This window comes from Megalobrama amblycephala, linkage group LG13 (assembly GCF_018812025.1).
Source record: "Megalobrama amblycephala isolate DHTTF-2021 linkage group LG13, ASM1881202v1, whole genome shotgun sequence".
NCBI lineage: Eukaryota > Metazoa > Chordata > Actinopteri > Cypriniformes > Xenocyprididae > Megalobrama > Megalobrama amblycephala.
In genome coordinates, this window is record NC_063056.1 from 32,953,534 (window position 1) to 32,965,814 (window position 12,281).

General features: G+C 36.5%; 1 protein-coding gene and 1 pseudogene across 2 annotated transcripts in view; both read right to left on the reverse strand.

The window, feature by feature from the left end:
• Window positions 1–832: 832 nt before the first annotated feature.
• LOC125243647 (fucolectin-like) overlaps window positions 833–12,281 on the reverse strand; it is a 42,071-nt gene continuing 30,622 nt past the window's right edge. The window contains exons 1-5 of one of the 2 annotated variants that reach the window (XM_048153433.1): window positions 3,376–3,482; window positions 3,085–3,161; window positions 2,282–2,579; window positions 2,025–2,179; window positions 1,501–1,858 (exon numbers count right to left, since the gene is read on the reverse strand). In XM_048153433.1, the coding sequence (XP_048009390.1) occupies window positions 1,572–1,858; window positions 2,025–2,179; window positions 2,282–2,579; window positions 3,085–3,157 (813 nt within the window). In that variant the 5' untranslated portion in view covers window positions 3,158–3,161; window positions 3,376–3,482 and the 3' untranslated portion in view covers window positions 1,501–1,571. Of the gene's footprint in view, window positions 1,356–1,500; window positions 1,859–2,024; window positions 2,180–2,281; window positions 2,580–3,084; window positions 3,162–3,375; window positions 3,483–12,281 lie in introns of those variants that run through there. The other variant, XM_048153434.1, reaches the window with a different exon arrangement.
• Window positions 8,318–10,315, reverse strand: LOC125243650 (annotated as a pseudogene).

Genomic DNA, 12,281 nt, shown 5'->3' on the forward strand with positions numbered 1-12,281 from the left:
AGTCTAACTATAGCCTAATTTTATTAAGTCCCTGAGTGGCAATGATGAGTAGCAAAATGTCCATGTTGTTTCTAATTAACTTCTACACGGCATTTTACGATCTACGATGACCTAGAATGCTGGGAATCCTCTAAAAGCTGAGTAAGAAAACCATAATTGTTTTGAGAAATTCAGATTATTAATGAAGCTAAAATAACATAATAATATAATGGCTTTGTAGAGTCAATATGATTAGCTCAAGAATATAATTAGTTCTCTTTGTATTTTTCTGGTTGGAAAAAGAGTAAAAGATGGAGAGTCTAGTGAGATTGAATGAGGTTAGCAGACAGAGAGAGAGAGAGTGCTATATAGCACAGTTTCAGTCCATCAAAGGAATATCACATTGTATCAGGTGAGCACGACTGATAGCATATTTCAGTGGGTTAGCTGTTCCCATCATTTTCTTGAGCTCCATCAATCATTTCTTGGGCTTGATTGGCTGTATGTCTTCTGCAGGTCAACCCTCCACTAGGGGTCAGTCTGGGTTTTAGTATTTCTGTCCAGTGAGATGACTGGGTTGCTTTCTCCATCCTTACAGCCTATTTATATTGTAAAAGAACATTTCTTACATTGAAATCATATGAGGATTCTGCAAAGTGTTACTTTGGAAAACATCTATTTGATTTTCTTGACATTGTTTGTGTTATACTTTAAGAATTAAACATGTAGGATTGTATGGGGGTTTTTTAGCAGTTATTTTATTTAATACAGAAACACACACACAATTTCAATTCATAAAATACTTTTAATTATGATGAATATTATTGTGGTATTTTATTATTTATGTCTTATTTGACATATTTTAACATTTTGCAAGATATTCCTGCCTTAACAAAATAATCATTAATTTTTCATCATGCAATTGTCGCAGTTCTCTTGCATTAAAAAAAAATGTGTCCCATTTTGTTCATTGTCAAGTTTTCTTTGATTAAAATACCACATCTTGTTTTTTTTCTTTGGCATTCATATATGCTGAATATCAGTTGCAAGAACAAATATTAAAATAACAGCTAAGAAATAAAATAATAAGGATTAAGATAACAATTTATACTCTGCTTGTATCCTGAGTTCTGTTGGATTACAGAAAAGTCCTCCAGGCACAATTAGAATTGAAACTTTGATTCTGTAACTTTTACAAGATAATGAATCATTTTTACAGTGCTTCTCAATCCAGTGGTGATCCGTACACTTCAACCTCACACAGTGTAAGATACTCTTGCCGTCCTGGAATAACAACAGTAATGTAACGTCCTTCCATCCCATTACATTCAAAAGAGGTGGAAAAACCAGCAGGAATGGAAGAAATCCTAGCACACCTGAAGAAAGAGTGAATAAAGCATCTTGAGAAACTCTGAACTGTCAAAGCAAAACTCAGGACTGCATCAAATCAAACTAGTTAAATGCAAATGAACAGAACAAAAAATGTACAAAATCCAAATGACATTGCACCAAGATATATGTCACATTGCAGACTGCAGTAATTCTGAGATCTTTTCTAAATTCTCTAAAAAGTCATATTAAGATGAATTCATTTACCTGGGATTATTAATGCCATTGTTGTCCAGACTGTTTCCAATTCTGATTTCTGCACCATTTAGTCTTGTAGGAACATTGTCTAATGTGTTTGTAATTACCACTGAAAACACTTTGTGCCTTTTCAGTAAGTCCAGTCTCCACCAGGGATTGAGGTCTGCTTTAGTGTGTGTACAGGATCCATGACCGAAAACACCATCTTTGTTCCCATCAATAGCATTGAATGCAAAAGCATTTCCATAGAGGGAACTTTGTGTAGCTACTCCTCCTAAAGCCACATTTTCACCTACAACAACAGATGGGTTTCACATCAATTCATAATTTTGGATAAATAACTTTTCTTGCAGTTTAGAAATGGAATATGTCTACAGCATTGCTAAATCTGAAATATCTGCTTATTTTTGTTAGTGCCAAACTGATCAAATCCTGATCATAAATGTTCATATTCTCACCATCAGGAGCTGGATAACCGTAAACCTCAACCTCGCAGAGAGTAAGAAGCCGACTAGGACCAGATATGATCACATTGATGTAACGGCCTGAAATGCCTTTTTTCCATTTGAAAGTGAGGGATCTCCCACCTGGAATGGATGAAATCTTTCCAGCCCTGTATAAAAATGGCAGCATATGGACAATATTTGATTTCATACAGTATGTAACCTCATCACATCATTCTTTAAGAGAATCTCCTCTTGAAAGACTTTCTTACAATGGATTGCTGTTGCCGTTGTTCAGCAGAGAGTTTCCAATGTGTATCTCGGCTCCATTAATCCTTTCAGGACAGCAGTCTTTTCTGTTGGTGATAGTTATGGAGGTCACTACGTACTGGTCTAGTAAATCTAACCTCCACCATGGGTCATCTTGCGTAGGAGTAGCAGTACAGGATCCGTGTTCATAATTTGAGTCAAGATTTCCATCAATAGCATTACTGGCATGACCAAATGCCGCCCAAGGATTTCCAACCAGGTCTGACTGTGTGGCCTTGCCATATAAAGCGAGATTTCTGCCTAAAATTGATAAAGCATAGTCAAAATGTGTAATAAAAACAAGTAAATGAATAAATCAAAATAATAATAATAATAATAAACATTTAACCATATAATGTTTAACTTTTTACTTCAGTGATTATTTCTCCAGGTTTATTTATTTATATTTTTGACAGTACATTTCTGTATAGATGTATCAGTCTATAGCTGCAAAAAACAATTTTACACTTCCACCTTTATTGCCAAAGAGAAAAATGTGTTTTAGACACAGTCCTTTTGTGACATTATGCCCCATTGAGTTTTTTTTTTTTTTTTGATGAAATGCTATCTAAAAACATCTTTCACATTATAAGATAAGCATTTTCAGCAAAATGTAAACAATTATGATTTCATAAGACATTTAATGAATTGGAAAAGTACAACATATAAATCATAGGTGACAACTCGCCTTGATAAAAATATATGACGTGATCAGTGTTTATAATGTCTGTTTAATTGAAACCAGCTGTGTAATTTTGAACTTTACCTTTAGCTGTTGTTGTGTCTGTAAAATAAGGCATCACAAAAATCCAAAGTAGGAAAAACATGTGCATTTCCATTATCCTATGGGTAGGAAAGTCTGATAAGTTAATTTAGTTTGTTCATAATCTGATTTTATAATGGATTTACTGTGAAAGTTTAGTATTTAACAGCATGTAATTGGACTTTCTTATTATTGAATTTGATAGGCAGTTAAGTAAATTATAATTCAAATAATAGCATGCATAAAAACAATCTGACATTAATTTTGATTCTTTTAAATAAAAAACTCACTCACCTGTATTTTATAATGTACAAAACAAGTTTTCCTCAAAGACAAGATGAAGTTTACTCTATGGGCAAGAAGAGTTTTTCTGTCCTTTAAATACCAAAAATGTCAGTGGACCAGCAATAAATACACAGCAACTTTTAAAGGCCTGGATTTTTTTATCTAAACAGGTAATCTGAGATAAATGTGTTTTACCACAATTGTAATAAAATATTTATAGTTTGCAGTAACATTACGGAAACAGACTATGTTTTTCAACTCTATTTCCGCTAATTTAAGCCATAAAGGTGCTCTGCATTTTATTGCCACACTCTGGATCTTGTTTTGAGCTATTTATTACACAAGACCTTTAAGCAATCTGTAAAATTACATGAAAAACATGCAACAAGATTCACAAAGGCCTTCAAAATGCCAAATTACAAACAACGTACAAACCATAAAGTCTACTTTAAAGGTGCCCTAGAACTTTTTTTTAAAAGATGTAATATAAGTCTAAGGTGTCCCCTGAATGTGTCTGTGAAGTTTCAGCTCAAAATACCCAATAGATTTTTTTAAATTAATTATTTAAAGGCCTATTTTGGGGCATAATTAGAAACGAGCCGATTTCAGGTTGCGGTCCCTTTAAATGCTTGCGCTCTCCGCCCCCTCCCGAGCTCTCGACTCTATCACAGCATAAACAAAGTTTACACAGCTAATATAACCCTCAAAATGGATCTTTACAAAGTGTTCGTCATGCATACTGAATGCATGCGTCGGATTATGTGAGTATTGTATTTATTTGGGTGTTTACATTTGATATTGAATGAGTTTGAGGCTATGGTCTGTGGCTAACGGCTAACATTACACACTGTTGGAGAGATTTATAAAGAATGAAGTTGTGTTTATGAATTATACAGACTGTAAGTGTTTAAAAATGAAAATAGCGACGGCTCTGGTCTCAATGAATGCCATGTTATTTTGTTATTTTTGCTGTCACTGAACAGAAGAATGCAGACAAGGGTAAAATCCAATCAGAGTTTATTGAGACACACAGGATGTAAACAGGTAAGTAACTGGAAAATAGATATTTGAGATGATGGCAGGGTAATGATGTTCTTATCTGTTTGCAGGTGGAGATAAGAGGTGATTGAAGGCTGGCTGGTTGCCAGAGATGATCACTGAAGAAAGAGGACTGGACAGTTTGAGACAGAAGCACAGGTAAAAGCACACGGGTAAGTATCCATAGATACACTGTAAACCCTAACGCTCAAAATAATTAATTGTTTTGAGTAGGACAAACTTAAATTAAACAAATTAATTCAGTCAAGTTAACTTTTATGAGTATTTAGCACTTTCTTTTTCATTCAAGATCACAAAACTGATATTTTAAGCAAACTGAACTGTTTCATTGTTTTGAGTTTAATGAACTTTTATTTTTTTATTTTTTTTTATTTAGACAAACTTAAGTTTAACTGGAACTGGGCTGGGATTTCTATTTCCCATGCTTTGCCCATGGCACTAGATTAATGTTAGGTGGGAGATTTAGTCAGAGATGGGCACTCGAGTTAGAGACTCGGGGTGCTTCTCAATATCTCTCCTCGTTTCCTCGCTCCTCCGTCCTCCATCCTATGACCCGGAAACCGATCAAGCTCAGCCATCTTGAAGGACATCCCAATTCTCTAATAGCACCACGAGGAGGTGAGGAACGAGGAGTTATGATCGAGGATACACAGGTGTATCCTCTTCAGAAGTCTGACGCACGCATAAATTCTCCTGCCCCTTCATATCTGTCACAATAATTTGCAATCACAATAGTATGCTTTAATGTATGCAGGTTAGATAAACTTTACATTTCACATATTTCAACGGGGCATCTTGCTTTTTTAAAGCTGCAGTCCGTAACTTTTTTTGGTTAAAAATTATCCAAAATCAATTTTTGTGCAAGTACATAACCAGCCAGTGTTCAACACTATCTAATTATCTTATCTCGATTCACAACGGTAAGCCTGTAATGATGTTTTATAATAAGAGCAACATGGTGGATTTCCGCGGGAAATTTGAGCATGCAGCAGTTCCTCTGTGCGTCATTACATCACGTCTGTAAACAGAAAGGAAGGAGTCCAGGCTAGTCGGTTTTATCATGTGAGGACGCTGCTGGTAGCGGGTCATTTATAGCCTTTTCTCACAGCAGCTGAAATAATTAAACTTATCATTTTGATGGCAGATTGTAATCCAGAAAGGTCCAAATGACAATCATTATTGACAACTGGAGATTCACCCGTAGTCAAAAAGCAAAAGACTTTGGACTGTTGAGTGGCAACAGAAACTGAAATCTACAGGTAACGCTAATACACACTAAATACACATAGTCACGTAATGCTGATGTTGTTAACATTAACAATTTGAAAACAATATAACAGTAATAATAATTTGCACGGTTTGCACAGAATGTGGGAAAACAATTAAAGACACCGGAACGACAACATCAAATTTTATGAGACATCGCATCCACAAAGGTTAGTCACATTAGCTCACGCAGCTAATTATACTGTTGTGTAGCTGCATGGCTCTTTTGAATGGCCAGCCTGTTAAAATATGAACAAAACAATATAGACTTTAAACCTAGCACTACGTTTTATCAATCTTTTCGTATTATATGCAGCTTTATTTCTTAATGTGTGTCCATAAGAGAGCTAGAAAGAGAAGTTAATCCATTTATTACTTATAGCTCATATTTTAAAGTATCACAATCAGCATGTGTAGTTTTCTATTGACATTCTTAAACATTATGAGGTTTGATATTTTCTGATAATGACTGTCGTCAATAACAACGAAGCTGTAATAACAAACTGCTGTATAACAAACCGACTCACTGGCGCCATCTTGCGTCCACTTAGCGACTGTATTGTGAATGACTACTGGTGTTGCAAGTACGACTGTTTTGTTCATTGTAATGGATCATGAAGTAACATGCTGGATGTACATTATCCATTACATCATAGGACCTAAAGACTCCAGACTTGACTCGGACTCCAGATTAAAGACTCCAGACTTGACTCGGACTCCAGATTAAAGACTTCAGACTTGACTCGGACTCCAGATTAAAGACTTCAGACTTGACTTAGACTCCATCTTAAAGACTTCAGACTTGACTCGGAATCCAGCTTAAAGACTTCAGACTTGACTCGGAATCCAGCTTAAAGACTTCAGACTTGACTCGGACTCCATCTTAAAGACTTCAGACTTGACTCGGTCTCCAGTGATAAAGACTTCAGACTTGACTCGGTCTCCAGTGATAAAGACTTCAGACTTGACTCGGTCTCCAGTGATAAAGACTTCAGACTTGACTCAGACTCCAATGATAAAGGCTTCAGACTTGACTCGGACTCCAGCTTAAAGACTTCAGACTTGACTCGGTCTCCAGTGATAAAGACTTCAGACTTGACTCAGACTCCAGCTTAAAGACTTCAGACTTGACTTAGACTCCATCTTAAAGACTTCAGACTTGACTCGGAATCCAGCTTAAAGACTTCAGACTTGACTCGGACTCCAGATTAAAGACTTCAGACTTGACTCAGACTCCAGCTTAAAGACTTCAGACTTGACTTAGACTCCATCTTAAAGACTTCAGACTTGACTCGGAATCCAGCTTAAAGACTTCAGACTTGACTCGGTCTCCAGTGATAAAGACTTCAGACTTGACTCAGACTCCAGCTTAAAGACTTCAGACTTGACTTAGACTCCATCTTAAAGACTTCAGACTTGACTCGGAATCCAGCTTAAAGACTTCAGACTTGACTCGGACTCCAGATTAAAGACTTCAGACTTGACTCAGACTCCAGCTTAAAGACTTCAGACTTGACTTAGACTCCATCTTAAAGACTTCAGACTTGACTCGGAATCCAGCTTAAAGACTTCAGACTTGACTCGGTCTCCAGTGATAAAGACTTCAGACTTGACTCAGACTCCAGCTTAAAGACTTCAGACTTGACTTAGACTCCATCTTAAAGACTTCAGACTTGACTCGGACTCCATCTTAAAGACTTCAGACTTGACTCGGACTCCAGCTTAAAGACTTCAGACTTGACTCGGTCTCCAGTGATAAAGACTTCAGACTTGACTCAGACTCCAATGATAAAGGCTTCAGACTTGACTCGGACTCCATCTTAAAGACTTCAGACTTGACTCGGAATCCAGCTTAAAGACTTCAGACTTGACTCAGACTCCAATGATAAAGACTTCAGACTTGACTCGGACTCCATCTTAAAGACTTCAGACTTGACTCGGAATCCAGCTTAAAGACTTCAGACTTGACTCGGACTCCATCTTAAAGACTTCAGACTTGACTCGGTCTCCAGTGATAAAGACTTCAGACTTGACTCAGACTCCAATGATAAAAGCTTCAGACTTGGAAAAGAAAGCCACAGTCTAGAAATGGAATATGTATCTACAACATTGCTAAATCTGAAATATCTGCTTATTTTTGTTCAAATCCTGATGATAAATGCCCCCCACAGGTCAAAGTTTGAACTAATTGTTGTATACTTGCACAAGCATATTGTATATGGCAATTTAATTCATTCTTTGACCTGACGAGGGCAGTAATACACTTAGCAGCGTCTACACTGCCGGAATTCTAATAGGGAAGAAGAAGAAGAGAGCTAGTTCAAGATGAGCATTTATGGTTAAAATGTAAAAATTCTTTTTTTTTTTTTTTAGAAAATGAGTGATGGTTTCTCTAGATAAGACCCTTATTTCTCGTCTGGGATCGCGTAGAATGCTTTGAAACTGCACTGAAACTAATTTTGACCTTCAACCATTTGGTGTCCACTGAAGTCCACTATATGGAGAAAAATCCTGGAATGTTTTCATCAAAAACCTTAATTTCTTTTGGACTGAAGAAAGAAAGACATGAACATCTTGGATGACATGGGGGTGAGTAAATTATCAGGAAATTTTAATTTGAAAGTGAACTAATCCTTTAATACAAACAATACCGGACAGGGAGCTAACTCAAACTGAGGGCCTAAATACACAGAGCAAACAGAAGAGCTAATGAGCTAATTAATAAGACAACAAGTGAACGGGATAATCAATCAAACACACTGCAACTAGATAAAACAGGCAAAAAGATCGAGAACACAATGAAAACTCAAAACGTAAACATACATGTTACACTAAGAAATAAAATATTAAGGATTAAGATTTAACAATTTATGCTCTGCTTGTTAGTATTCTGAGTTTGAATAAAGGAAAGTTCTCCAGACACCATTAGTATTGAAACTCATTTTTAAAGTGCTTCTCAATCCAGTGGTGATCCGTACACTTCAACCTCACACAGTATAACAGCATCTTTCCGTCCTGGAATAACAACATTAATGTAACGTCCTTCCATCCCATTACATTCAAAAGAGGTGGAAAAACCAGGAGGAATGGAAGAGACCGTGGCACACCTGAAGAAAGAGTGAGTTCAGCATTGTGAGAAACTCTGAACCGTCAAAGCAAAACTGCATCAAGTCAAACAAATGAACAGAATAAAAAATGTACAAAACTCAAATCACATTGTACCAATTTAAAATCAAGTTATATGTCTCATTGCAGACTGCAGTAATTCTGAGAACTTTTCTAAATACTCTAAAAAAGCCATATTAAGATGAATTCATTTACCTGGGATTATTATTGCCATTGTTGTCCAGACTGTTTCCAATTCTGATTTCTGCACCATTTAGTCTTGCAGGAGCACCATCTAATATGTTTGTAATTACCACTGAAAACACTTTGTGCCTTTTCAGTAAGTCCAGTCTCCACCAGGGATTGAGGTCATCTACAGTGTGTGTACAGGATCCATGACCGTAAACACCATCTTTGTTCCCATCAATGGCATTGGATGCAAAGCCATATGCGTGGAGGGAACTCTGTGTAGCTACTCCTCCTAAAGCCACATTTTCACCTACAACAACAGATGGGTTTCACATGAATTCATAGTTTTGAATAAATGACATCTCTTACAGTCTAAAAATGGAATATGTCTACAACATTGCTAAATCTGAAATATCTGCTTATTTTTGTTAGTGCCAAACTGATCAAATCCTGATCATAAATGTTCATATTCTCACCATCAGGAGCTGGATAACCGTAAACCTCAACCTCGCAGAGAGTAAGAACCTTAGTAGGGCCAGGTATGATCACATTGATGTAACAGCCTGAAATGCCTTTTTTTTCCATTTGAAAGTGAGGGATCTCCCACCTGGAATGGATGAAATCTTTCCAGCCCTGTATAAAAATGGCAGCATGTGGACAATATTTGATTTCATACAGTATGTAACCTCATCACATCATTCTTTAAGAGAATCTCCTCTTGAAAGACTTTCTTACAATGGATTGCTGTTGCCGTTGTTCAGCAGAGAGTTTCCAATGTGTATCTCGGCTCCATCAATCCTTTCAGGAGAGTCTTTTCTGTTGGTGATAGTTATGGAGGTCACTACGTACTGGTCTAGTAAATCTAACCTCCACCATGGGTCATCTTGCGTAGGAGTAGCAGTACAGGATCCATGTTCATAATTTGAGTCACGATTTCCATCAGTAGCATTACTGGCATGACCATTTGCCGCCCAAGGATTCTCAACCAGGGCAGAGTTTCCCAAAAGCATCGTAAGCTTAAGTTGATCGTTGCTCCATTGCCACCAATGGAGTTACGATCAACTTAGGCTTACGATGCTTTTGGGAAACTCTGCCCAGGTCCGACTGTGTGGCCTTGCCATGTAAAACAAGGCTAAAATTGATAAAACATTTGTAAAATGATAAAAGCATGTATCAGTCAAAACATTTAATAAAAACAAGTAAATGTGTCAGGGTTCTGCCCTGGCAGCCTTGTCCGTGTTGTCTGTGTTGTCTTTGTTTCATGTCTCTTTGTTTGTGTTGTGTGTGAGCACATGTCTCTGTCTGCGTCTCTGTCATCGTTTGTAATGAGTGTTCTCACCTGTTCCCTATGTTCCCTGATCCCTTTCCTGTTGAGTCCTCTGTTCTGAAATATTTGGTGTCTGAGATTTTCGGTGACACTGGGCGGAGCATACATGAATATTCACGAGTTTCCTGTTTTGAGTTAAAGCGCCACTGAAAATGTTAGTGCACGCTCTTCGGCTTACATTAAAGGTAATTAGCATATGTTTCAGCGTTAAACGAAGTCAAGCTTATATTCTAACTGTTACTGATGCACAATATTTTATATATAAGCTATATTGTGTTATGACGTGTCATGTTTTAGCTATGTTTTATATGAACACAGCCAATGATTCGCCAGAGGTGTCGTTAGGATTCGCTAAACGAGCCAATAGCATTTAAGTAGACTATTTTTGTTGTTTCTGTATTACCTTGAGTCTTTAAGAGTCTTTTAAAAGTTTAAAAGTTTGCCGAAATGTGTGGCATAATAATAATTGTGAGCTCCTGTGGTGAAGGCAGCAGTAAACTTTTCTAGTTTGCAGAAGCACTCATCTGGGTAGACTTGAATTTCTAGTGTTATATGTAATGGGTTTCAAAAATTGCACACATGCATTAAAACATGTTAATGTACTTTAAATCTAGTTTAATGATTACTCAAATAGGCCATTATGAATTATGCATCTGATAACTAATATAATATCTATAGCTAATAATATCCTTGATTCATTCCCAAATATGACTTTTGCCAATAAATATCCCTGTACACCAGACAAAGCAGACACTTTTATTTTTCACTTTATGAACATGACAGTGTATTAATTTTAATAATACAGGTTAATGTAATTTTATTATTTTATTATATTTTATTATATATTGTAGATTGAATGTGTCAGTAGCAAAGGCTGGTATCACTGAGATTCCATGAGCAGACCAAACTTTTTTATTTGTCTGGGATCACAAGACTCTGTGTAAAGTGTGTTAATGTGTGTTTAAATACAATTGTTTTTGCTAATTAAATATGTCATATTATTAGAGATATGCAAATTACTACATGGTCTATTATTTTAGCCGCTAAACAAACAATTAAAATTTAAACATTTTAATTATGGAAAGCTTGTAGAATATAGCTAATACATTTCATTGTGAATATACTGCAGGTTTGCTCAGTTAGTTCTATTTCCATAGTTTCATATCACCACTGTGTTAAACTGAATCCTGATTCACAGTGCTTCATGTTTTTTCCACATTAAAATGTTTTGTCAATGAAATGCATCATTTTGTGGGAAAAAAGATTAAGAATGTTTCCTAATAATATGAAAAAATAACACTTCACTTTAGGATTTAATAAAGTCTCTTTAAAATTATTTACCCAACTGAGCAAGCAATTTGTCATGGAATGCACAGAGACAAACAGGTAAGATCTAAGTGCAGCTTTAATGGGGTAATCCAAAACGTAATCCACAAACAGGCAAGGGTCAAAATCCACAGAGCAGTCCAAACAGAAAACAAACAGAAGCCGGTGACATAAAGTGAAACCACGATGACAAAAGCAGAAACCAACCGGATAAATAGACAGACATTAATGAACATAACAAGACAGTTGGGTGCAATGTCCGGGAAGTGGGTTATGGGAAATGTAGTCTGTGGAAAACAAGAGTCTGGGTTGGAGTGCCCTCTAGTGGCTGATTAGGGCTTCCCACTAGTGATCACGACGCAATTAAAGGGTTAGTTCACCCAAAAATGAAAATTATCTCATTAATGACTCACCCTCATGTCGTTCCAAACCCGTAAGACCTCCGTTCATCTTCAGAACACAGTTTAAGATATTTTAGATTTAGTCTGAGAGCTTTCTGTCCCTCCATTGAAAATGTATGTACGGTGCACTGTCCATGTCCAGAAAGGTAATAAAAACATTATCAAAGTAGTCCATGTGACATCAGAGGGTCAGTTAGAATTTGTTGAAGCATTGAAAGTACATTTTGGTCCAAAAATAACAA